This window comes from Myotis daubentonii, chromosome 8 (assembly GCF_963259705.1).
Source record: "Myotis daubentonii chromosome 8, mMyoDau2.1, whole genome shotgun sequence".
Taxonomy (NCBI): Eukaryota; Metazoa; Chordata; class Mammalia; order Chiroptera; family Vespertilionidae; genus Myotis; species Myotis daubentonii.
In genome coordinates, this window is record NC_081847.1 from 6,544,570 (window position 1) to 6,572,293 (window position 27,724).

Consider the following 27,724-nt stretch of genomic DNA (forward strand, 5'->3'; position numbering starts at 1 on the left):
CAGGAAGAGCGGGCCACTCACCCACCGGTGTCACCCGAGGCTCCTCTCTGTCCACTGGCCGGCTGTCCTCCCCAGATGCTCGGCCTCCGGTGGCCCACGGGTCGTAGTTTCTTTCACTCGTTTGCTGACCGTGATGGCATGTTTCTCGCTTCCTGGAGCTTTGGGGGAACAGGCCAGAAAAAAGCAATCAGCTTCCAATTCATTTTCTCTCCCCGCCCGCAAATGAAAGAGAACCCCGCATGGACGTCTGTGGGTGATCAATGTGAGGGGCTTAAAGCAGAGCCCGCTCCCCGTAGCAGAGGTGCCTGTGCAGCGCCCAGCGGACGTGGAGGCCGCTCCTCTCTACAGGTTTCAGGATGGGGACCCTCCAGCCACAAAGCCCAGGCACAGCCCAGCCTCACCAATCCCGAGTGCAGGCCATAGCTCGTACCCCTTCCTCTTGGGGGCACTTCGCCCTCAGCACCCCCTCCCCCACCCCGGCCCAGGTCATGCTCACCTTGGCCTGGAAGAACTGGGACATTCTGCAGGGCAGTCCATAAATTCCCTTTTTTTTTTTCTCTCTCTCGCATGAGCCAAGTATAACAGCTAGCTGTCCAGACCTGTTTAAAAAGGATAAACCCCAGCTAAGCACATAAATAACACCCTACCGCTTTTATCATATAAACACGGCCAGGGAGCCAAATGAATGAAAGAGCCCAAACACAGGTTCTCATTGTGATCTCATTAAGTCCATTAAATATGTAGGAAAGAAAAAGGCTTCCCATCTTGGGTCTGGTTTAAACTATCAGGGAACAGATTAGAGTTAATTAATGCCATGAACTCTGAAACCCCAGGCGGGAGGCTCCCAACAGAACCCACACCTGTCACAGGCCCCATTTCAGAAAATCTAAGTGGACGCGGACACGCCCCCCTCCTCCCCGCATCCCCAACACTGGAACGCTGGGCCCCTGATCTGTTACTTCCGAATCTGGATCAAGAGATACCCCACCTCTCCCCCTCCCCGCACCCCTCCCCCTCTCGCCCCCGGTCCTGAGACAGAAAGCTGGTGGACTCCAAGCAGAAACCGTGTAAAGGTCTCTGGTGGGCACTCCGGAAATTGCCAGGGTTCCAGGCGCAAGGCGAGACTGCTAAGTTGCTCCTGGCAAGTCTGAAGGAGCTTATCAATTATTCATGCAACTGGATAAACAGGGATTTTATCTGGGAGCGTGAATCGAGAGATAAAAATTCCATTTCAAGAGGGAGGGTGGAGACTAAACCCTGAATGTTAATTGTAAATTGGGGGGAAAAGAAGAAGGAAAGAACGAATAAGCAAGGCCTCTGCGCAGGTTGCGCCCTGAGCTCTCCCGCCCCAGCTTTCTGTCAGCTCCCCTTGAATGTAGCTCAGCTGCTCCTTGGACGACGCACCCAGCCTCACCTGTGGCCAGAATGAACCAGCACATAACCCCTCGTGGCAGTTGCTGGGGGGACACCTTCAGATGGATTTTTAAACCTCCAAACAATACCTTTAAGGTATTTCCATTTAAAATCGATTTGCTGCTTCCATACTGAAATCGGAAGCAGAGGGAAGTTTACAAACAGCTGCCCAACAGCTGGCAAAAGGCTCAAACCAAATGAAACAGAAGGCAAATTCAATGTGCAGGATATTTGGGCCAAAAAAAGAACATGACTTCGCTTTCTGTCCTCCTGCCTCCTTCCCCCATATCCTTGCACCCGACAGTTCCTTAAAGGCTGGGAAATTCACCCAAAAGACGACCTTGGGGAATTAGTAGTTCATTTAGACACGGACATTATTACATTTGACCGTGGACTGCAAACACTATATCTAAGTGGAAACGGGCCCTCCACCCCGACGCCAGCAGGCGCGTCCCGCAGGTAGGACTAGGCGTGACTTTCGTTTTCCCTCTTCCGCCTCTGTGCTTCCCAGACAGTGTATCAGGAGCATGGTGAACTGCATCATGGGAGAGAAATCAAACTTTGTGCTTCTGAAATGCTATGTTAGAAGCATATACTGATTTTCATAGTGGGAGTAACAATAACCTTTGTTGTTTAAAAAAAAAAAAAAAAAGCAACAGTCTGAAGCCACACACATCCCCCAACTTTTCTTATTTCATTTTTCTCCTCCAACAAAAGCCTCTCAAAACGGAGGAATCATCACATTAGGTTTCCCTTTTCTTGCCACCCAGGTGGGGGGTGGGAAGGGAGGCGGAGGGCTTCCGAAGGTGACCTGCCGCTGAGAGGGGTCCGGGGACCGAGGTCTGCGGGAGGGACATGGAGGGGTCAGGAATTCCCACACCGGGACACCCAACCACCACCTTAGCAATCTCTCCTCTTGCTGTGCCTCAGTTTCCCCATAGTCAGGAGGGGGATTTGGCGATGCTTTTCCCCTTTGGCTCATCTTACTCTTTGGACCTCAGATGCAGAAAGCTGCAATGCTGTTACTAGGGCGTGCGTGCTAATAACTCCGTCTGGATAGGACCTGCCTTTGTTGAATCTTATCTTTTATCCCTTCCCCCGAGCCCCCAGGCCCGCATCCCTTCTTTCCCGCCTAAAGGCATCCACTCACATACGCCTGATGTGTGGCCTTAGCTACACACACTGAAAATCATAGTGTCTTCGAACGCCAGCCCCCAAGGGAGCATTTGAAAGTGAAAGATCCTGAGGCCTCCCAGCTCCGACGCCTGAGGGCTGAGCCCACATTTCTGTCTGTTCACCTTGAATGTAGCTCAGCTGCTCCTTGGACGATGCACCAAACCTCACCTGTGGACAGAATGAACCAGCACATAGCCCCGCGTGGCAGTGGATGGGGGGAGGCACCTTTGGATGCCACACATCTTTGGGTGCTCGGGGTCTGGGGCACATAAGAGCCACACACCTCTGTGTTCGGGGGACTCATCAGGACTGGGAATGGCTACCGTCTTACAAGGACATCCCACCACAGGCCTCACACTAAGAGCTTTACCTGCCAAGATCCTACCCCAAACCATCTGAGAATCCTCACTTTCTTAGATGAGCAACAAGGCTGCAAGGTGGCCCAGAGTCACACATCCCATGAGCGCCAGCCCTGGCATCCGTTAAAGGGGCTGGGCAGGGGATCATGAGATTTGAAAAGAAAACCAACCCCAACCCTCCCAGGCAAGCAAGCCTGGTGGCGACATAACAGGTGTTGGTTCATCACTCGGCAATGAGGTTGGGCATCCAGCCACCATGCTGGCTCTGTGGCTATCCACATGGGAACGCCTGGCCCACTTGTGTGGTGCCCTTGAGTACAGGAACAATGATGCATTTCCACAGCTGAGGACTGGTAATCCGAGGGTGAGTTAATACATTAATGAACTCTTACTAATAAACTAATCGATGTGAGAATAAAATCAACAAGCCATTCAGCTTGGGCACCACCCAGAACAACAACTGTGACAACTGAAATGTTAATCATTACAGCTATCCATCTACCTATCCACTCATCCACCTATCCACACATACATCTATATATCCATCTACCCACTCATCCATCCATCCATCCACCCATCTATCCATCTGTACATTCTTCTATCATCCATCCATCCATCCATCCATCTACCTATCCACCCGGCCATCCATCCATCCATCCACCCACCCATTCATCTATCCAACATCCATCCATGCATCTAACCATCCTCCTACCATCCATCCCCCAGGTGAGGGGATGGAACCACTCATCCACCCAAAACTGAACACCAATATGCCAAGTGACAGGGTAAGCCCTTAAATGCCCTGCACCACCCCCCACCACACACACACAGTCTGATGGAGCAAGAAGACTGAGACAGGTGTGAGGATTAGTGGGGGGGCAGTTTCTGGGCAGCCCATGGCATTTTCACAACCTGCCTCCCCCCAGAGGCAGGTGCACAAGAAGCCATCAGGACCCAGGCAGTTTAGAGTCAGGTGGAGAAGCCAGACTTTTAAGCCCCAGACCAGGTTCTCACCCAGGCTCCACCTCACACCAGCTGTGTGTCTCAGGGCCTAACAACATTGATTCCGGCACCCAGTGCCCACTTCTGCAGACACTGCTTCTTAATCCTACATGGCAGATGAAGCAGAGGCGTCCCCCCCCCCAATTTACCTAGAAAGAAACCGAGGGGGCACTCATGTTCAGGCACCCACACTGGACCTGCGTGAGCCTGCGAGTGACAGCCCCTTCCAGCTGAGCCCTGGGGCCTCACCCTAGCCCCGGCCGTGGTGAGTCGCTAACTGGTAGCCTTAGATTCGAGAGCAAGCCTTCCAACGTGAAGTCCGTGCTCATTCTGTGTAGTTTGTTTGCTTGTTTATTCATTCGTTCAGCAGCTATGTAGTGAGTCCCATTACACACAAGGCATGTGCTAGGCACAGGGGACAGTAGTGTAACTTAGAGCAAGACTGACCCTGTGGCACTTATCACAGGGGACAAATGAGGGTAAGTTACCCATGACCACAGCTCTCTGGAAGGCAGGAACACGGTTTCCCTGCCTCAGTTTCTTCATCTGTAACATGGGGGTGGTAGAGAGGATCAGGCCAGCATGATGCTCTGCAGGCACCAATTGTCACCAAGAGAGGTCAAGCCCACTCTGGCCTGTCCCTAACTTCATCCAGAGCAGCCCTACCCACCCTGCCCACCGGGAACCAGCCTGGATATTTACTTGGTTATTAGATAACCAGGCCTGGGCACAATTTCTTTGATCAGACACCCCTGATAACTAGCAGAGGAAACCGACCATTTTATAGCAACATTTCCTGAGGCAAGCTATCTTCCCGGGTGCATTTAGCAGGGGCAGGAATGAGGTGGGCGGTTGGTGGGGAGGGAGGAGGAGGCTCTGTTCTGCAACCATTTCCTACAGACCCACCCCCGACTTGGGGGGGGGAGTAAACGCAGAGGGTGGAAGGCTGGCCTCCCCTCTCCTGTCACCCATATCCGGCTCCTGGCACCTCCCCCACATAGGCTGGGCCTGGCCCCAGAGAAGCCGGCCCTGTGTGCCCCCCTCCCCTGCAGCTCTGACCATGGGGGAGGGTGCCTGTGGTTAGCAACCCAGAAAGGCCCAGCTCTGGAGGCCAAGATGCCACAGTGCCCACGGACGTGACTCGTGGCCAGCAGGTCAGGGCTCAAGAACGGATTTGCTTCTCCTCCAACCGAGCTTGCGATGACCACCATTTCAAATGTTCTTCATGACCGCTCTGAAGGTAGGACGGGCCGGAACTGAGCGTATTTCTCCAGCAAAATGCAAGGGCTGGACCACAGAGCTGTTTCGGGGTTTTTTGGTTAAAAGTAAACATTTATTTGAAGCCAATAAATTTTAGCTTAGGTTCCTTCTCTCTCTCTTGTTTGCTCTCCTATGACCAGACGAGAGTCGAGTTCAAACATGATTCGTTCATTTCCTTTGCTTTGTAAATTCTTTGGAGTAAAATCTGTGTTGCCTCCGAACAGGTAGCTCACCTGCCCTGGGCTTCCATCCCCTCCCCTGGAGAAGGACGAGCTGCACCAGGTGGCCTCCAACCCCACCTCGCTTCGCCCACTCTCCCCAGGGTCACCTGCCAGGAGTGCGATGATGGGGGTCCCCCTTCTGAAACTCTCAGTCTCAACTGCAGGGTTTAGCTAAGACTTAGGAAGCACTTTCAAGCAGGGCTTTCCCCTGTCCTTCCTAAACCTCTTTGAAGAAAAGCTGTTATTATAGAATGGGCCTTTCTTTCCTTTTTTAAAAAATAGTATTTAATTGAAGAGAGAGAGAAAATCGATGAGAGTCATATCAATTGGCTGCCTCCTGCACACCCCCTACTGGGGATCGAGCCCACAACCCTGGCATGTGCCCTGACTGGGAATCGAACCTGGGACCTCTTGGTCCATGGGATGATGCTCAATCCACTGAGCCACACCAGCGGGCTAGAACGGGATTTTTTTCAATAAAATCTTCAGATTCGGAATGGAACTACAGCACAGTGATACAGGGCACCCCGTGGAGATGCAGAGCATCTTGGTCACAGGCTGGGCCTGGAGAGTTCTGCCACCTTCCAGCTGTGTGGCCTTGGGCCAGTGGCACAACCTCTCTGAGCTCAGTTTCCCGGTTCTGTAAAATGGGGCTAACAATCCTTCCTTCTTCCCCATAATTATCAGCAATTCCTCCTATTTATAAGTCAATACAGCGATTCATCATACTTTGTAGGGACCTTCTCGCTGTGGACAGCAGTAACTGAGTCCTGAAAGTACCGAACTGTGACCTCACCTGGGCTGTCAAATGCAGCACCCACTCCCCATGCCACACCGTGAATACTCACCCCCGCCCCCGTCAGCCCAGCAACACACCCTCATTCGGAATCCCGAGAGCACGTCTTAGTCAAGGACACGTTTTTAAAACTATCCGTAACCGTACTATTTGCAAATTTAAAGACACATAATTGCCATGGATAGTCCTGATTATGCAATTATATTCACCCTGTGCAACCTTTCCCGGCCCCGAAAAGTTACCCCTTTCCTGAGAACTTCATATGTGGCCTCAAGCCGCCGTCTGCCAGGGAAGCCGGTCCCAGCCTACTCCAGCAAGGCCCCTCTGTCTCAGGCTGTTCTCAGCAACCCATAGAGACCAGGAAAGAAATGTCCTTTTCAGGAAGGAAATTGATGTTTCTCTCACATTTCCATTTGCGGAAGATCACGCTGTGGCCCCATTCCCACGTGCTCCTCTGCCCCCTGGAGAGGAGTGCTCAGGGCAGCCCGGTGGCCTCGGGGTGCTTGGATGCCTGAGAGCCTCACCCAAGCTTCTCATAAGGAGTCAGAAGGTTGGGTGCGGTCTCCCAACCCCCAGAGGCAAGCAGCCCACAAGCACGGGCGGATGGATCTATCACCCGTCTGAGGACAGGCTGGCAGCTTGCATGGGCACCCTGGGCACAGGCCGGTCCCCCATCTCCCAGCCCTCAGCAAGGGGCGTCTCCGGCTCTCTCTTATTCTCTCTCTTTCTCTTTTCTGTTCTCTCTCCTCTTTCTCATTTCCCTTACTTTCTGTCTCTCTTTCTCCCCCCCCCGCCCCCGCTTTTTTTACTTTCTCTTTCCTTCTCTCTCTCCCCCCCCCCCCCCGCCCCGCTCTCCCACACCCCCACCCCTCTCTCTTAACGGCAACACAATGAAAACAGACACCAAGATTTGCACGTCTCCAGCCTCAGCCCCATCCACCACAGCTCCCTTCAGTTATCCAGATGGCCCATGGAGATAGGAGCAATCCGGTTAAATGTTTTCCAATCCAAGTGGTTCTCTCTCATCTTCATTCATAAACCCAATAACTCATGGAGTCCCCCTTCAGACCCTCCTTCAAGCCTCACTGCCACTTGGGAACTGCCTGGGAGCTCCGGGACCTGGGTGGGGGCGGAGGCGGCCGGTGGGGGGCCATGCTGTCTGTCCTCCATCCAGCTGCCTCTGGGCTGTCACCTAAAATGACTCACTCAGATGGGAACTGGGAGGTGGTGGCAGGAGGAGGAGTTGGGGCAGGAGGGTGGGGAGCCGCCCTGGTCGGCGCCTCACTTTGGCCTGGATGCTCTCTGGAACCCGCAGGCTAATGACAGAGCGAGCTGGCTGCTGGGCGCCAGTTTGGCCCCTTTCCCCGTGCCCCTAGCTGGGCTGCCAGTCAGTGACTTTCCCAAGAGAATCGGAGTAGAAACTTCAAGGGTCAGAGACCAGCGGGCTCAGAAGAGCTTCCCCGCCCCCTGTCCCTGCAGGGACCAGCCTGCCTGGGTGCACTGTGCGGAAAGGAGTGCGTGGAGCTGAGGGAGGTCTTGCTCCCTGCGAAGACTTTGGGGGAGGTGAGGGGCAGGGGACGGAAAGGGGTCAGCTCGGGTCTGAATGGCAGGAGGAGCCATGCCAGAGGGCTGGGCGCACCGCGCTGGTGAGCGCGCCACGGAGTCTGTCTCCACCTCTTCTGGCAAGTTGGACCTATGAGTGCGCAGCTCGACTTACAACTATCAACAGCCCAGAGGGAGCGCCTAGGGCGCAGGGCCCTTGCAACTTCTTCGCGGGACCCAGCTGGGCGCCAGCGTCCGCTGCGGCCCCAGAGCCCAGCGCCCCGCCTCCCTCCACACACCGTGGAGGTGCCGAGGCCGTCCTGCCAGCCCCGACGGGATGCCCACAGCCATGCTCCCCTACGCTTGGGTCCTGATGCTTTTGGGAGGTAGGTGTCACCTTCCTCCTCGCTGGCTGGCTTGCTGCCTGAGGTCGGAAGGGAGGGAGCTCACCGTCTGACTCCGGAGGGGCCTTGGGGACTGCCGTCTGGGTCTGTGCACCGTGGGTGATGCTGCCTCCCGCTAGCCCTTCCCCAGCCTCACCTGGCCCGCACCTGCTGCGCCTCCAGGCTCCTCCCGGGCCCTGCGGGAGGGAGGGGTATCATTGCCCCAAGTGTTCACCCTTCTGCCCGCCCCTTGCCCCTTGAGGCTTGACCTCCAGGCACTAGGAGGAGCCCCTGGGATGGGGCTCCAGAGGGACTGGTACCTCCAAGAAGATCAGGAGGATCCCAGGCCCACTGAGGCCCCCGTGGCAAGGTACAAACCCCCGTGTTGAGAGCAGAGGTGCAGGCTGGTCTTGCCCATTGGATCCTGGACCTGGGGGTGCTCAGAGCTGGGGAGAAGTTAGGGGAGGGCACAGTGACCCTGGGCCCAGGCTGGTGGGGGGATGGGAGAGAGGGGGTGACCAAGGGACCCCAGGACCCCCGGTAGAGGAGACAGGACTAACTGCTCGTTTGCTGGTGCTTCTTAGCGGGTGGGGAGTGGGCAAAACTCTACAAATGCCAAGGGACCATGGTGGGCACCACTGGCAAAAACAACCACCACCACAGTCATGGCAGGGGGCCCGCCCCGGCTCGCCCCGAGCACCCTCACTGTGAAGGGTCAAGAATTCTGGCCCTGGAGTCAGCCACCTGGCCCCGAAGCCCAGGTCAGCTTCCGTCCACCTGTGGGGCCTCGCCCAGTGTTCTCATCTGTCCAATGGGCTCACAAGGCCCTCGCCTCTGTCTAGGCTCACTGTGAGGACTGTGGAGGCGGGCGGGGAGGCACGCAGCGTGCCGCCTGGCACCGAGGGGGCATTCAGCCAGCGCAGCCAGGCCACCGGCTGTCAGGTCCCCCTGGGCACTCTGCTCCTTTACAGCCAAGGAGCAAAGCCAGGTCTGCCTGCAGGAGCCCCGCGATGGGCCTTCTCCCAGCCTCCAGCTTCTAAGCACGATGGATGGAGGGAGGTGAAAGGGTCTGAAGGACGTGGGGGGGGGGGGGGGCGAGCAGTGTGTGAGTCACAGACACATCCATTCAAAGGGTGCAGTTACCCCGGGCTGGAGGTGAGAGGTCGCAGGGCCCTCCACTGCACGGGAGTCCCAGCAGAGGGCACAGCACAGGGCAGGCAGCCCTGTTCTCTGGTTGGGGAGGGCGGGGAGGGGTGGGTGGCAGGACCGCTGGGCACAGAGCTGAACCAGGCGAGGGAGGAACCATCATCTTTACGCTCTCTCCCACCCCTCCCTACCTGCTCCCTCCCACGGGACAGGTGACCCCAGAAACCTGCAGGCTTGGTCACAGCACAGGGCTGTTGTCCTTGGCAGGCGGGGAGCTTCTCGTCATGCCAACAAAATCCCTGGACGCTTAGCCTGGCGCTTGCTCTCAGAGAGTCCTGCTGTGCTGCTCCTCGACCTTCAGCCATGGGAGTCAGTCAGATTCCCCAGGAGAGGAGCCGGGAGGGAGCGCCCGATGGGCGGAGGCGCCCTGCTCAGTCACAGGCGCAAGGAGGGCGCGGACCCCACTGGAGCTGCCTGGGCAGCTCCCTGCCCTAAGCCGGGCACCGTTTCCCACTGAACACTCCTTCACAAGGACTTCTCCCACTGCTGCATCGCCAGGCAACAAGATCCTTTCGCTTTGGTGAAAGGAAACAGAACCCAGTTAATCCTCAGATACTTACATAACGTAGGCACCTGAGCGAGGCGCGCCTGCTTCGCGTCCCCAGGTTCCGGAAACGTTGTGGAGGACACACCAAGTGAATCCACAATGAGCACACACACACACACACACACGTGCACGCATGCACACATACATATGGGAGCACACACCAAGGTTGCTCAGCCTCAATACCATTGGCTTTTGTGGTCCTCACCATTCTCTCCGCGGCTGCCCCATGCACTGTAGGATGCTTAGCAGCATCCGTGGCCTCTACCTACTACCTGCCAATGTCAACACCTCCCAGTTATGACAACCATAAGGGTCTCCAGACACAGCCAGATGTCCCCTGGGGGCGGGGCTACTCTTGATTGAAAACCACAGGTATGGCTACATCAGACTCAACTGGTAGTTTTTCCGATGAATCTGTCAAAATCACCGGGTCGGATGGATTTGGTTATTCTTGTTCTGAGCAATCAGGAAATCAAAGGTACAGTGGGGCCCCAAGAAAAACAGCACCCCCAGCTAGTTTCCAGTTTGGACGTTGATTTTTCCCACTTGTTCTCGCTCCTTCTTGTCTCTGAGGATGTCCTCTGGTGAATGTCTGGCCATGAGTGGGGAAGTGCGGTTAGGGACCCCCGGCAGCAAAACCCTGAGATGCCAGCTGTGCCCGTGCCAACGCTCTGGCCCCCAGCTCGGTTCACTCCACAGCAATTTCTGGCTTTTAAAAATCTCCTTACTCGACAATTTATGCTTGAGGGGGGGAAATGAGAAACCACAGTTCCTTTTTATTCCTCATTTCTTTTGGTCTAATTTCAGCCCTGCTTTTATCTCCAACCATGTACTTTGCGATGGCAAGTTATCATTTAGTGACAGATTAACTAGAACGAAATCACAGGCTAGCCCATAATAAATTAGTTGTCAGTGCGGGGCTCCGCTCCGAATCCGAGAATAAAAACTGGGAAGAAAATTAACTTAAGTACACTCCTCCGAAAATCAACAGTGAATGGAGATCAGTAATCGGATTAATTATTTAAAATAAAGAAAGTTATCAGCAGAAACTTTCTCCTGCTGCCTCGCCCGGCGGTCACTGCGGCCAGCTGTCTCGCTTATCGTTCTGACCGGAGCTGTAATCTCCAGATTCAAAATACCCAGCTCCAGGCAAACAGAGCAGCTTCCTTGATTTCAAAACCATCTGGATGGTGGGCCAGTTAGAAGCGACCAAAGAAGAACTATCTGTGCGATGCCTTGGAAGTTACCGATGTTAATGAGAGCTTTGGAGCCAGAATGAGCCGCTGACAGAACTGCCAAGAGAGGGTGCTCCCCCGAAGCCGGTGCACAGCCTGACGCACAGGAGGGCTGCGTCAGCCTGCGGGGTGGTCGTGAGTGTGCTGGCTTCCTGAACCCGACGGTTTCCAAAAGACTGATACAGGGGAGCTGTCTGAGACCCAGGAAGTGAGGTACACAGTGGGAGGGAGAGGCAGGTGTGTCCCCGAGAATGTCAGCCTCCCAGCTGAGCGGGGGGGTTCGGGGGGGGGACCCACCTGTGTGCCCACAGGCCGGCGGGACGGGGCTGAATCCAACGGCTTGTGTGCTGCAGAGCTGGAGGGCACGTACCAGGAGCTGGACAGACTGGGGGCCACCCTAGCTTTCACCTTCCCCACCTGTTTGCCGTGTCCCCAGCAGTGAGCTGGGGATGGTGACATGGCTGGCCTCAGGGGGACTGACGGGGTGAAGGGGTGCCTGGGGTTGGACTTGACCCCAAGAACCCTGTGACCTGCATGCGCCACCTGCATGAGCCTGGAGAGGGGCAGCCGCTCTCAGTCGCCTCCGCGAGTGTAGGCTGGCCACTGGGTGGGTCTCCTTCCCTCTCGATGTTCTGTGTGTCCCCAAGAGTACCGCGACTATTGTCAGGCTAGTGACCACAGCGACAAAACTCATCATTGTCCCTATAGAGTGAGCCGGGCTACTTCTCGCACCCTGTCCCCCTGGCCCCACCGTGGGCCTGTCGTCATCACCTTCCTTCCCCGTGAGACGATATATCGACAGACTCATGGCTCGGCTGGGTGAGGTGGGTACAAGGAAGAACGTCCAGCAGAGCAGTGCCCACCTGAGTTTCAACCCTCAGAGTGAGTGTTGGGTGACGCGCCGGTGTGCCCCTCGCTGGTGTAAGGCCCTGCCGATACAGGAACAAGGGAGGCTGCCCCTGGCCTCAGGGAAGTCAGAGTCAAATTGGATTAAACCTACAATGAGCGACTCATTACAAGTGGCTGCTCTACCCAGTAGTGCTGGGGTCCAGCCTCAGCAGGTCCAGGGGTCCCCAAAGGTGTGGACAGAGTCGGTGAAGAAGGAATGACACGGAGGCAGTGTTCAGGTGATCATCATAGCCGGGTTCTCTTGTCAGGATCTCCAGCCAGGTTCTGTAGCCAGTTCTCCAGCCAAGTTCTGTCTAGGATCTCTAGCCAGGTTCGGTCACCAGGTTCTAGTCAGGTTCTCTTGCCAATTTCTGTAGTCAGGTTCAGTCCAGGATCTTTTGCCATGTTCTCTCGCTAGGTTCTGTCTCTAGGTTCTGAGGCCAGTTTCTGTCCAGGATCTTTTGCCATGTTCTCTCCAGCGAAGTTCTTCTGTCTCTAGAGAACGTTCTGTGTAGGTTCTATCTTCTGAATTCTGTCTGTTGTTGTCTTGTTGCATCTGTATTTATACCAGTTGATTCAATCCTATCAATCTCTATTACAAAGGTTAGGGCGTTTCTTATCTCCATTCCAGGGAGTAAAGATTATGTAGCTTAAGCATGATTGTTTGTAGTTAAAGTGATTAATTACCCGCCTGGCACTTAGTTAAGAGGTTTTATTCCCTCCCTAACTTCAGGGGAAAATCCCTACCTGGGGATTCAACCTTTCTCGGAGAGGTGACTTTGGTTAAAACACAGCGCCAAGAAGGTGAGCAAACATATTAAGAACCGTATGCCATATATGCCAGGTCCCTTGAAACAGCAAGGATGGACCGGCTCCCGGCACAGTAGGTCCTGGGGCATCTAGCCTGGGCGGGTGGTGTGGAAGGTGATAAGTGACTAAAGCTTGAACAAAGAGGAAGGCGGAGGAAGGACACGGGGAGAGGGACTTGCATGAGTTCATGACCAGAGAGAAGGGCAGTGGGGCTGTAAAGAGAGGGTGAGGGGCGAGGGGTGGAGAGGCCAGGAGGTTGGCAGGGCTCAGTCATGGGGGCCATGAGGGCCACAGGGGGCATTGAACTTCCTGTCAAGGGCAATGGAGGGTCCACTGAAGGGTGTTCAGCAGGGGAGGAATGGGATGCCTTAGAGCAGTGGTGCTCAACCTTCTGGCCCTTTAAATGCAGCTCCTCATGTTGTGACCCAACCATAAAATTATTTTCGTTGCTACTTCATAACTGTAATGTTGCTACTGTTATGAATCGTAATGTAAATATCTGATATGCAGGATGGTCTTAGGCGACCCCTGTGAAAGGGTCATTCGACCGCCAAAGGCAGGGGTGGGCAAACTTTTTGACTCGAGGGCCACAATGGGTTCTTAAACTGGACCAGAGGGCCGGAACAAAAGCATGGATGGAGTGTTTGTGTGAACTAATATAAATTCAAAGTAAACATCATTACATAAAAGGGTACGGTCTTTTCTTTTTCTAGTTTTATTTATTTCAAACTGGCCGGATCAGGCCCGCGGACCGTAGTTTGCCCACGGATGGCCAAAGGGGTCATGACCCACAGGTTGAGAACCGCTGCCCCATCACCAGAGGTATCCAACAATGAGCCGGATGCTGTGGGAGGTAGCATTGGCTAGCTGTGGTCGGCAAACTGCGGCTCGCGAGCCACATGCGGCTCTTTGGCCCCTTGAGTGTGGCTCTCCCTAAGCCTTAGGAGTACCCTAATTAAGTTATTAACAATGTACCTACCTATATAGTTTAAGTTTAAAAAAAATGGCTCTCAAAGGAAATTTCAATCATTGTACTGTTGATATTTAGCTCTGTTGACTAATGAGTTTGCCGACCACTGGCTAGGGCTAGGCAGTGATGGCGAACCTATGACACGCGTGTCAGAGGTGACACGCGAACTCATTTTTTGGTTGATTTTTCTTTGTTAAATGGCATTTTAATATATAAAATAAATATCAAAAATATAAGTCTTTGTTTTACTATGGTTGCAAATATCAAAAAATTTCTATATGTGACACGGCACCAGAGTTAAGTTAGGGTTTTTCAAAATGCTGACACGCCAAGCTCAAAAGTTTCGCCATCACTGGTAGGGAGTTGTGGAGAGCAGCTATAGTGTTTGGACAGGTTCAAGCCTCCGACTAATGAGAGGGCACAGTCCCCTCATTGCCACGTGCAAGTCCCCGCTTGGAGGGCAGAGCCCTCCCAGCACAAGTATAGCCAACAGCTATGGTTGTGAGCGTGAACCTATGGTCCGAATACGTGGCCGCACGTGCCTGAGTGATGTGGGCTCGATAGAGTTCAGGTGCATGTAATTGAGTAGGATTGAAACCCAAGAGAATGTTGTAAACATCTTGACCACGTCCTTACTCTGCCTCATGGAATCTATACTAATAAAAGAGAAAAATGGTAATTGGCGTACGACGATACCCTTTTCATTGGCTAATCAGGGCTATATGCAAATTAACTGCCAACTAAGATTGGCAGTTAACTGCCAACTAAGATTGGCAGTTAACTGCCAACAAGATGGCGGTTAATTTGCATATGTAGGCACAATGCAGGGAGGCGAAAGGGAAAGCAGGAAGAAGCCCCCTGCCACTGACAGTGATCAGAAACCCAGGGGGGAGCTAAGAGCTGGGGGGCAGCCATGATCGGAGAATCAGGTGCCTTTTCCGCCCTGGCCAGTGATAGCAGGAAGTAGGGGTGAAGCCAGCGATGGGAGCTGGGCACGGTCGAAGCTGGCAGTCCCGGGAGCTAGGGGTCCCTTGCCTGGGCCTAAAGCGAAGCCCACGATCGCGGGGCCGCTGCAGCTGTGGGTCCCCGCTGCCTGGGCCGGACGCCTAGGCCAGAGGCGTCAGGCCTGGGCAAGGGGCCGATCCTGCGATTGGAGGGTGATGGGGGTCAATGCCTGAGGGCTCCCAGTATGTGAGAGGGGGCAGGCTGGGCTGAGGGACACTCCCCCCACACACACACACATCCAGTGCACGAATTTCGTGCACCGGGCCCCTAGTCTGCTGTAAAATAAAGACACGGCTGGTCATCCGTGGCTCTGTCTCTCCATCAGAGAAGCAGCGTCCCACCGAGACCCAGCTTTATTCTCTTGTCTGTCTTTTCTCAATCCTTCACAGCCCCTCTCAGGTTCACCCTTGGCTGTGCTGGCGCGGCACAGGGAGTCACCTAGATTTGCTTCCAGCCCTGAAAGTATCCGATTCTTAGAAGCCCATAACCTCCTCCTGCCAAGACACATGCTTTCAACTCTCATTTTAGTCCCCACAGTCCCCTCTCCCCCGAATGCAGTGCCTAGTAACAACGCCAGCATTCACCTGTCCCCCACCTATCCCACCACCTGTCCACCACCTGTCCACCACCTGTCCCACCACCTGTCCCACCACCTGTCCACCACCTATCCCACCACCTGTCCACCACCTGTCCCACCACCTGTCCACCACCTGTCCCACCACTTGTCCACCACCTGTCCCCCACCTATCCCACCACCTGTCCACCACCTGTCCACCACCTGTCCCACCACCTGTCCACCACCTATCCCACCACCTGTCCACCACCTGTCCCCCACCTATCCCACCACCTGTCCACCACCTATCCCACCACCTGTCCCACCACCTGTCTACCACCTATCCCACCACCTGTCCACCACCTGTCCCCCCACCTGTCCACCACCTGTCCACAACCTGTCCACAACCTGTCACCCCACCTGTCCACCACCTGTCCACCACCTGTCCCACCACCTGTCCACCACCTGTCCCACCACCTGTCCACCACCTGTCCCCCACCTATCCCACCACCTGTCCACCACCTATCCCACCACCTGTCCCACCACCTGTCTACCACCTATCCCACCACCTGTCCACCACCTGTCCCCCCACCTGTCCACCACCTGTCCACAACCTGTCCACAACCTGTCCCCCCACCTGTCCACCACCTGTCCACCACATGTCCACCACCTATCCCACCACCTGTCCACCACCTGTCCCACCACCTGTCCCACCACCTGTCCACCACCTGTCCACCAGTTCAGTGCCGCCCCTACTCGGCAGGGGGCGCAGATGCCCTAGGAGACCACCTTACAGTGTCCCTGGGTGAGGAGAGAACAGCCCCCCACCCCCCAGCCACTTCCCGTGAGGCATGACTCTGGTCTAATTGAGGACTTTGACTACTTTCAGAGGCCAGTTTTGAGGTTTAAGATGCTGCTGTCAGGGTAGAATGTAAGAAAGTCCACCTCCAGAGTCGCTCAGGGTGTGTGGGGCTCAGTCCCAGCCAGACCCTCCTTCAGCTCAGCCACGTTCCCAGCCTGTCCGCTCCCCTTCAGCCCTGCCTTCTCTCCCAGGGCTCCTGGGTCCCCATTCAGCCCTCGTCCCCACAGACTCCTCAGAGAAGACGGCGACCCCCAGCCGCTGCCACTGTGACGCAGCCACACAGAAGAGTGTCAGGCTGTCCATCAAGTCACCTCCTTTCCACCATAGCCTGCACACACACACACACACACACACACACACACACACACACGCTGTTCCTTCTGCTTAGAACACGTTCCCTGCCCCCAGGCTCCCCTTCACCTGCAGATGTGGGTGTGAATTCCAACAGTGGAACTGCTGTGGCAACTCGTGTGTTAAAGTCTTTCGCGAGCCTCCATTCCACATGGAGTGCAGCCAACACCCCCACGGGTGGCCTATGGGAGCACCGCTACCCTGCGTCCTCGCCACCTGTCAGTACCATTCTTCACAAATCCTGCCAGGGGCGATGCTCAGACTTCCTTCCTGTCGTTGTGAGCAAAGAGGAACGTCTTTTCCTATTGGGCATACCCTTTGCCCACTTTTATATTGGACTTCTTAAAGAGTCTCTTCTTATTGATTTGTTAGTGCTCTTTACATATGGGAAAGTGGCTGCCTCCGTCTGTGGTGCAGCTGTTCCCAGTTTGTCCGTGGTTCCCCTGAGCTTCCTGAGAGGCGTTCCTGCTCCCCATCTCTTTCACACTCACTCCGGTGAAGCCCGCGCAGTGGCGATGAGCTAAATGTATGTTTTTCCCGAGGGATAACAGATGGCTGGTGGGCTTATCATACATGCAGTGTGCTCAGCGGTTCTGCCTGTGACCTCCCTATGCCATTGGCTCCGTGTTACAGAGGACAGAGGTGAGACCCTGCGCTTAGGAGCATCCAGCTGGCCAGCCAGACACTAGGGTCTGTGGGCCACCGAGCTTCATGCATCGACTGCCCCTTCCTGGAAAGCTCAGCTCAAGGTTCAGGCCCGGACCGCCTGCCCCGCTGCCTGTTGGAAAGAAGCCGGGTTCAGAACGAAGCCAGGCAGCGGAAGATACCCACGCACTGAGGCATGCGGCTGACAGTTTACATCACGTGACTTAGGGCGGAGGATCACAGTGTGGAGACCACAGGCATGCTAACAAGAACAGTCTTAAATCCTCAATTAAATGTGATTCTGAGAGGGGCTGAAGAGCGAAGGATCTTAATCGTCCATCTGCAAAGACAGCTGCGTGGGCTGGGCTCTGGAATTCAATTTCCCACATTCTAATTCCAGCTGCTCCACGGACTTCCTAATTACTTAATCCCTCTGGGCCTCAGTTTCCTCCTCTGCCAAGTCACGTCTGCCCATGGGTTGCTGCGAGGAGTAGGTGAGACTGCCCACAGGGCCAGGCACAGAGCAGGTGCCTGGTAGGTGTCACTACATCATTATTAAGGTGACAGGACACTGCTCTGTGGGTTCTGCTCTTGGGACCAAGATATACTGCTTCTGAGGGACGGCCACAGAGCATCTGAGGCATCAGAAGTGTGGCGGGAGGAAGGGTCGGAAATGGTGGCTGACAGGTCAGAGGAGGATGGGCGCAGAGTAAGTGAGGACGTCAGAAGCCCAAGTTTCTGCTACAAAAGGCACGTGGGGGCGGGGTTGCCTTTGCCTGGCGATGTAGCCAAAGGCCCCGCTAGCGGGTGGGATGGCACTATGTGTTTGGGATATCTGTGTTCGTGTCCTAGGACTACTGTGCAAAGTGCCACCAACTGGAGGTCTTAGAACAACAGAAATGAACTGACTCACCATCCTGGAAGTAACTAAATCTGGGTGTCACGGAGCCAGCTCCCTCTGAAACCGCAGGGGAGAAGCCTTCTTTCCTCTTGTAGCTTCTGCTAAAAGGCCTTGGCAATCTGTGTCTTTACTATTTCTTTCAATGACAGTTGACATTCAGTATTACGTTGCCTTTAAATGAGTCACTCCAATCTCTGCCCCCAACAACACTCTCCTCCTGTGTGTGTCTTCTCCTCTTCTTACAAGCACACCAGTCCTCTCGGATTAGGACCCACCCTACTCCAGTGGGACCGCATCTTAACTATTTACAACTGTATTTCTAAACAAGGTCGCATTCCGAGGTAGGACTTGAACGTATCTTTTGAGGGGATACAATTCAGCCCACGACTCCTCGTGTTGTATCTGAAGGGCCCCCTCTGATGGGTGGGAAGGCATCAGATGTTTCTGGGAAGTGGAGATTCAAGAACTTAGGTGATCAGCCTACAATTGAGAGGTGATGGGGCAGACAAGCCATGACCAAGGACCCAGGGAGGAAAGGGAGACCAGGAGACCAAAACCTAAATACCCAATGTTAGGCAAAGATGTCAACAAATTTTGAGGGAATTATGCACCCGCAAAAATATATATATTTAAAAATATTGAATGAAATGGGAAGATAATTTTGGCATAATGTTAGAACAGAAACACAGTGTATGTACATTTGATTTCAAATATGATTTAATTGGAAGGGTGGCATCCTTATTTTTTTTAAAAACTAGAAGAAGACATAAGAAATTAGTGGTTATCTCTGGGAAGTGGGATTATGGGTGATTTCTCTCTTTGTCTTTATATGATTTTTCTGTATTTCCTACAGGATCAGTTCCATCTGGGGTTGCGGGTTCCAAGGAAAGGGGCTGGGTGTCTGCTGTCACCGAGATTACAATCTCCAAGACATGCAATCCCCAAGGTTTGCTAGAACCTCAGCAAAAGAGGCTGGTTAGAGAAGTCGTGGAAACTGGGGCTTGGGAATCCTGATCGGACTGCAGGATTCCGGTGTCAGAAGTGGGGTCACCCAGCATGGGCAGGAGAGATGGTCTTAGACAAACTTTGCTCCTGGTGTTGATCTAAGGAAGAGCAGGGCCCCGGCCATCCAGACATCTAGACAGGGCCCTTCCTGGGAGCATGCCAAGGTGCCTTGTCTCCAGCCAAGTGGATGGGGCTTCAGAACCAGGAACTGGAATCCTGATAGGGTGACTGAGGCCAGAACACAGCTCTGGGTGGATAGATGTCAGCAACAGGTAATGTCACACTCCCTTCTGCTAGCAGCAACATTTTCTGCATTGACTCAAATCCTGGAGAATGGTCAATCAAGGTGTCTCCCCTCCACCTAGGCAGTGATGGCGAACCTATGACACGCGTGTCAGAGGTGACACGCAAACTCATTTTTTTGGTTGATTTTTCTTTGTTAAATGGCATTTAAATATATAAAATAGCCCTGACCAGTTTGGCTCAATGGATGGAGCGTCAGCCTGCGGACTGAAAGGTCCCAGGTTCGATTCCAGTCAAGGGCATGTACCTTGGTTGTGGGCACATCCCCAGTAGGGGGTGTGCAGGAGGCAGCTGATCAATGTTTCTCTCTCATCGATGTTTCTAACTCTCTATCCCTCTCCCGTCCTCTCTGTAAAAAATCAATAAAATATATATATATATATATATATATATATATATATATATATAAATTAAATAAATATCAAGAATATAAATCTTTGTTTTACTATGGTTGCAAATATCAAAAAAATTTCTATATGTGACACGGCACCAGAGTTAAGTTAGGGTTTTTCAAAATGCTGACACGCCGAGCTCAAAAGGTTCGCCATCACTGACCTAGGGCATGAGTCTCAGGTTGAGCAAACGGGATGTTTGCCCCAAGACCTGGAATCTTATGTCAATGACCAGAAGTTAAAATGCATCCTGCCCACAGGGGAGTCCCAGAGAAACTGCAGGGTACTTCCCACCAGCCGGATCCCCCGAGCACCTCTTAGATCAGTGAGCACCCATGCCCTTCCACGGAATCCCAGCTTAGCTTATCTGAGTCAGACATGGCTTCAGCTGCTTGCAACCAAAGCACCTGATCAGTATGCCTCCAGTGTCCACTTTGAGACCATGATCTCCGAGCTGATAGCTAAATAGCATATATGCTTCACTGAGGTTAGCTCACCTCAGAGCTCAAAGTGCATTAAAAACTTGAGCTGCCCTCCTCAAACCTCAGTGGTAAATTATAGCGAAAATGGGAAGAAAAGCAATAGCGCACACCCAACCCCATCTTTTCCCCCAAAAGATGTGTAAAAACAGAGAGCAAGATGTGAATGTGTTTAGCTTGGAATCACAGTGACCACAGTAAAACGAAATTACTTGTTCTTTGAAATATACAATTAGTTGTTTTAACATGTGTTTGGGTGGTTGGGTGTGGTTTCTAGATAGTTTGGAACTTAAGTCTACTGTTTGGCTCAAGAGTCTTAACCAGACTCTGATGGGCTACAATTTTTTTTAACAGCAACCCACCGTTACTGAAATTAAAGCCAACTCGTTGGTGAGTGCGAATACCTGGGCTTTTACAATGACCAATGTTGGACTTGCTTTTTCCCCCCACAGTTTTACAATACCTTTGCATTTTCATCTGCCTTTTGCAGGTGAATTTAAAGTGCCCATTGAAATCGCAGAGAAGGCAGTGACCTTGTGACTGAGTGACTAGGTGCATTTGCCTGGTCAGCCCCGCCCCACGATCTCAGGGTCTATAGGTGCCTGTGTGTGCATTTCTGACGCTGAGGGTGTTTAGGGGCCACCCGGCTTCCTGAGAAGTCAGAGTTCTAGGTTACATGTGAACACTGAAGTCATTCGCATCCAGGCTATTCATTATTGCTGCGGACAGGGGCAGGGGAGGAGAGGTCAGGACCCTGAGGCTCCAGAATCCTGTCAGGGCTTCAAGGATCGCTGGGAATTTGCATATTCATTGCCAGAGAGTTTCCAGAGGATCTGAGGCCAGAACTACTGGAGTTCTTTTTTTTTTTAAGATTTTTAAAAATTTATTTTTAGAGGGAGAGGTAGGGAGACGGAAAGAGAAACACTGATGTGAGAGGGAAACATAGATCAGCTGCCCCCTGCATGCCAGGGATTAAGCCCGCAACAAGGCATGTGCCCTGACCAGGAATTGAACCAGCAACCTTTTGGTGCACGGGATGGCACCCACCCAACTGAGCCACACTCGGGGCTGGAGTTCGTTATCAGAGGGTGAAGCATAGTCCCTGTTTATGTAGATAATTTGCTCAGAGAGTTCTTTTCTTTTTTTTATCCTGCTTAAGCACAAAGAGACTTCTCTCTCTCCCTCCTCCAGCTTCTCATTTAGGAGAGCTTCAGGGAACGAGCATGCATTTACGTTTTCAGATAACTTTGTACAACTTCAACTCAATGGCAGAGATATTTCTTCATGCCAGTAGTCGGTTCTTAAACGGACATTCAGCCGGCGCCTACTATGCCGGGCACTGTTCTACCCCCTGGGGACACAACAGTGAACAAAAGGGGCCTGGGCCTGGGCCTGGGCCTGGTGGGACTCACGGGGCTTGTGCTCTAGGTGGGTGAGCGGGGCAGGGAGAGCATAAACAATAAATAAGAAAACAAATACATAAATGAGAAAAGACTGACGGCAATAGCACTATGAGTGAAGAAAAGAAGGGGCGTGTCCTGAGAGCGACGCAGAGGTGGGGCTGCCAGCTGAGGTCTCCCTGGAAGGCCTCTCCAGGGAGGGACACGGAGCTCGGTTCTAGAATGAACAGAGGCAGCGCGTGAAGATCTGGGGCGAAAGGAGCCTGGTGGGGCTCGGCAGGCGTGAAGGCTGAGACACGTTTAGGAAACTGAAGGACACCAGAGTGGTTGGCGCAGGAGAGGTGACAGAGACAGTCAGGGAGGCGGGTGGGCCACCTCGTCCTGTTTCCAAGAACAGCTTCACAGGTACCGCGAGTTAAGACTTGAGCATATCTTTTGGGGGGACATAATTCAGCCCCCAACAGGGATAAAGAGATGACTCCCAGACTCATTCCCAGATGCCTGATAATAGGGGGAAGACGGGACCTGGGGGTGGGGGTGCCTACCCAGGGGTCACCTTCTAACTCGCTCCTGAACTCTCTAACTAGGTCCTGGGCTAGCTGTGGCCCGTAGAAGGAGCTGGGTTGGAGGTGGGGAATGAAGAACTCCGTTTGGCGGGTTGGCGTTAAGAAATCCTAGAGCGGAGGTGTCCTGAGCTCTGCCACTGCTCACGGAAGGCCCTGTCCACTGAAGGAGCCGGCCCTGCAGAGGCGGCTGCACAGAGATGTGCCAACAGCAAGTAGCCACAGACTCCCAGTGTGGGTGGTGGACACTCCAAGAGGGTGGCCACCCCGAAACTCTGTCCTAATTAGTACAGCAGGGGGAGAAATGAAGGATTAGGGGCTCTGACGCCGGGGGGAGGGAGGGGAACTGGCCAGCAGATGGACACGTGACAGAGATGAGACTCCAAGAAAGGCGGTCTCAGGCCCACGGCAATAGTGGCTGTGGCTGCAGGGGACGCGCACGGCCTCCACGGACAAGGGGCGTTGGCCCAAAGGAGGACGAGGCATCTCTACAAACCACACTGGCTTAGACCTGCCACCAGGGAGGTTGGCTCAGTGGCCCTGGGCATCAGGGACAGGAGCTGTGGATTCAGCTGGTCTCCAGCTCCAAACAGAACTCAGGTGGCCAGTAAAGACAGGTTCTCCTAAAATTCCTCCTTCCGCTCTGCTGGCCCTCAGCCCCTCTCCCTGGTCAATGTGTCTCGTCAGCTTCTGCCTAGACCAGCGGCCTGTGGCCTTTCCTCGCGAAGGGCCAATGCAAGGAAACCAAGGACATAAACAGAATCCTTTTTTTCCTTCAAGAAATTATATCCTTGTTAATCAGGAAATGCAATACTTGAAATTGCACGTAAGCTGCTTTAATAGGCTCCCAATTACTGAATGGGGCTCGTTTCAGAGCTACCATTTCAGCAGCTTGTACCAGGCTCTGATTATAATGCTGCCCTCCGAACAAATTTCATTATTGAGCAAGACGCTTCCGCAGCGAGTTTACATTGTCTTTGCTTGGCTGACCTTGGATGCTATTGAATTGGAAAATGTGGTTTGTATTGTAAGGCCTCTTAATAATGTATTTTTTAAAAAACAAGGGACTTTTCCATTGCAAATGAGACAAAGGACACCATATTTAGCACAAAGAACGCCTCAGTCTATTTTGAAACATAATTTTCATTAGGCAGGTTTTTCACCGTAACAGGGATTTAAATTTTATTTTAAAAACAGCCTCCCCTCTGCCACAGCGCATATTTATGTATATGCCTTCGTGGAAATAAACATCTGAAAAGATGCACACACTAATAATAGGAGTTGCTGCTGGGAAGGGGAGAGGAGGTGGGAGGGCACTGAGGGGCATCTGCTGCCTGCCTCGCATTCTTTATAACAATGAGAATGTATTAGTCGAGGCTGGAGGGGGCCCCGCTCCCCACCAGCGGCATGAGCTTGAGGAAATGTTAGGGGTGGAATTGTTCCCCCAAGTTCCGAGGGCGGAGTCCTCTCGCCCAGAGCCCTGAAATGTGTCCTTCTTAAGACGGAGGTCATTAGGTGGGGCCTTGTCCACCAGGACTGTGTCCTCATCCAAAGGGGACACGCGGACACGGACGCGCTCAGAGGGAGACGTGTGAAGATGGGAGAAGGAACACGCCAGGCGCAGGCCTCCCAGCGGCCAGCCCTGCGGACACCTTGATCCGGGATGTCCAGCCACCAAACGGGGAGAACCCAGCCCCGCTGGCTAGGCCCCGCCTGTGGAGTTTTGTTCTGGAATCAGCAGAGTGAGTCACCGGCCAGGTTTCCTCCTCTGTGACCTGGGCTGTCAAGGTGGTCGCCGCAGGGCTGCTCCCGTAGGTGGCCCTGTGCCACCCTCCAGCTCCCCGCCCGCCCGCCCAGGCCTGGAACAGTCTAGTGGCCGCGCGGGCAGAAGGGACCTCAGAGGGATTGCTGTCCTGCCACCTCACTGCCATGGGCACGTTCCCCACGTTCCTTGCCCAATCCCCGAGGAGCCCCAAGTACGTGGCACTGCTGGGAGGCCTCCCATGCGCTCCCCCCACCCCCAAGGGCTGACAGCCCGGCAGAGGGCCCGTCATTCTCGCTGCACCCAGCCGGGTGCCCCCCAGCCACGTGGCCGCCCCCGCCCGCCCGCGCAGGGCTGGACCACTCCCGAGCCAGGCATGTTTTTCCTCACCCCGTGTCTCCCACGCCCCACCTGGGCTTGTCGCGGTCAATGCTACATAGAGGCAGTAATTGCACACACTCACATTTCCTGTCGGGATTCCGAAAACCAACCTGAATCCGTAACCTTGGGGGAAGCGGGACTGAATGGAAATGCCCACGGTCCCTGAAGCAGTGACCTCAGCTGGGGGTCCCGGACAAGTGCAGGGAGGCGGCACTCCGGCTCAGCCCATGGCCCTGTTAGCGGCTGAGTATGTTGGCGTGTTGGGGCTGGTGGCCAGGGTCCCACTCGTGTTCCCTTTTGCGACAGGAATGACACAGGACTGAGCTTTTTGTCTGTTTCCTCTTTGCCCACAGCAAGCCTCTGACCCCCTTGTGCAGACTGAGAAAACAGAGGGCACTAATCCCACCCTGGGGCTCCACCCTCCTGACCTCATTAACCCTAATCACCTCCAATGCATCACACAGGAGTAGGGCTTCAACATTTGGATCTGGGGGGAACACATTGATCAGCCCATATACTGGATGTGATCAAAGGAAATTGACGGTAGGTCAGGGCAGTGGTAGGCAGAGTGCTGGAGAAAATTATGAGAGCCTGGCTGGTGTGGGTCAATGGTTGAGGGTCAACCAGGAGGTCACAGTTTGATTCCCTGTCAGGGCACACCCCTGGTTTGCCACCTGGCTCTCCAGTAGGGGGCGTGCAGGAGGTAGCCCATCAATGATTGTCTCTCATCATTGATGTTATCTCTCGCTTCCTCTATGAAGTCAATAAAAATATTTTTTAAAAAATAAAATGATAAGAGAGAGGAATCACAAGTGAAGACTGCATTGTGTCAGACTTTGAAATGGGAAGCGTTTTGAACAGATGACTTGATCGAATGTCGATCCATATTCCATCATATTTGATGACTACAAAAATATGTGTACTTTGAAACAGAACATAGAATGGACAGCTGTGACCCTGTCTCTCACAGCAAGACCCAAACACTGCCGGCGTCTGTACCTGCCACGTCCGCTGCCCTTCCTAAAGGGTGTGCATCTTTCCCGCTTTGTTCCAGACATGTGCAGCCTGCAGGCAGTTTTCAGCCGCGCTGATTCCGGAGCCATAGAAAAGTTCCTGCACGCTGTCTCTCTTCTCCGGCACTGGCTTTGGTCACTGCATACCATGTTTCCAAGATGTGCGCATGCCGTTGGGTGTGGCTGCCGTCATCCATTTTTCACGGCTGTATAATATTCTACCACGTAAAGGTGCTGCAGGTTACTTTTCTATGCTTCACTCTGTGAACACTCATTTGTTTCCAGTTTGGAGAGGTTATAAGCAAGGCTGTTACCAACATTCCAGTAACTGTCGCTGGGAACATGTGGGCAAGAGTTATAAAGTCTGAGTCAGGATCTATTCGTGGGTCAGGAAATCACACTGGTGAGGCTCAGACCGGGAACAAGAAGAAATGCTGCAGAGTGGAGGTCTCCTAGGGAGAGCCCATATTACCTCCTGAAGCCTCCATCACACATGTGGTGTGCAGGCATGCATGAGCGCGCGTGTGCGTGTATGTGTGTGTGTACATTCACATGCAGGCGTACATATCAGGTGCTGATGTTGAAATGTATTTCTGCCTGTGAGTCCCAGAAAATGTCTGCAAGCTCCTGTAAACTTTTATAAAGTTACTTTACAAGGATTGTTTTACAAAGTACTTATCCTGATTCACTCCCACCAAGAGGGTTCCGACCGATCTTCCCTGGCCCTTGCGTTTTTAGAATTCATAATTTTTCCTAAAGTGGTGAGTGTCAAAACGTTACCTCACTGGATCTTAACTTGCATGGCCCTGCCTAGTGATGGATGTGAATAGCTCTCCGCAGCGTTAACGCGTCAGTGAAACAGGCTCAGGTCTTGTGCCTGGTTTTCTACCGTATTGTTGGTCTTTTCCGTAAGCTTTGTAGGACTTCTTCACACATTCTGTGCATTCACCCTTATGTGGGCTGCAGATACCTTTCCCTGGTTCATCACTTCCCTTTTCATTCTCTTTACGGCATCTTTTGAATAACAGAACTTCCTAATTTTAATGTTGTGTTAACATTCTTTGCATTTTGTTTAAAAAAATTTTTTTTTGCTATCTTGAGATCATAAAGACATTCTTTTACATTTCTTCTAAAAGCTTTAGTATTTTTGCCATTTATGTTTAAGTCTTATTGACTGGATATTGATTTGGGAGTATGGTGTGAGGAAGGGTCCAATTTCTCTTAATTCTTCAGTGGATGACCAACTGGATGGCCCTGCTGATGGAACAGCCATCTCTTCCCCAGTGACCAGCAGCCCAGACATACACCAACCTTACACATTTTGTGAGTCAATATCTGAGCTCCTATCCTATCCTGTTGGTCAATTTATCTATCATTTCAAGAAATATATGATGCTACAATTACTCCTGTTCTCAATAAATCTTGATCTCTGATACAGCATGCCCCTATATCTTATTTTTCTTCAATTTCTCACACTTTTGCTCTTTCATATAAATTGTATAACCATCTTAACAAGATACTAAAAAAAATTAAAAGAAAAATGACCTATTGGAATTTTGACCGGAATCCATCATGGATTAGTTCAGTGGTTCTCAACCTTCTAAGCCCTTTAAATACAGTTCCTCATGTTGTAACCCAACCATAAAATTATTTTCGTTGCTACTTCATAACTGTAATGTTGCTACTGTTATGATTCATCATGTAAATATCTGATATGCAGGATGGTTTTAGGCGACCCCTGTGAAAGGGTCGTTCGACCACCAAAGGGGTCACGACCCACAGGTTGAGAACCGCTGGATTAGTTCTATAGAGAACAGACACCTCTTGATATTTCCTTTCCATTTCATTAATTTATATCTTCTTTAATATCTTTCAATACTTTTTTTGTTAATCCTCACCTGAGGATATTTTTTTCCATTGATTTTTTTCTTTTTTAAGAAAGAGTGGAAGGGGAGGGAGGGTGAGAGAGAAAGACAGAGAGAGAGACATTGATGTGAGAGAGACACATCAATTGGTTGCCTCCCGCATGCACCCTGACTGGGGCCAGGAGTGAACCCACAACCGAGGTACGTGTCCTTGACTGGGAATCAAACCCCAGACCCTTCAGTGCATGGGCTAACACTCTACCACTGAGCTACATTAGCCAGGGCTCTATGTCTTGCTTATTTTTATTATGTTTATTCCTGAACACCTTATACTTTTTACTACTATTGTAAATGGTAGCTCCCCTCCCCATTTGTTGCTGTTACAGAATGTAATTGATTTTTTTACAGAGATTTCTTTTATCCAGGCATCTTACTA

General features: G+C 52.6%; 1 protein-coding gene across 1 annotated transcript in view; it reads left to right on the forward strand.

The window, feature by feature from the left end:
• Positions 1 to 7,513: 7,513 nt before the first annotated feature.
• The window catches only part of APCDD1L (APC down-regulated 1 like), a 56,793-nt gene continuing 36,582 nt past the window's right edge, over positions 7,514 to 27,724 (forward strand). The window contains exon 1 of the mRNA XM_059705204.1: positions 7,514 to 8,155. Within this exon, the coding sequence (XP_059561187.1) occupies positions 8,107 to 8,155 (49 nt within the window). The 5' untranslated portion in view covers positions 7,514 to 8,106. The remainder of the gene's footprint in view (positions 8,156 to 27,724) is intronic.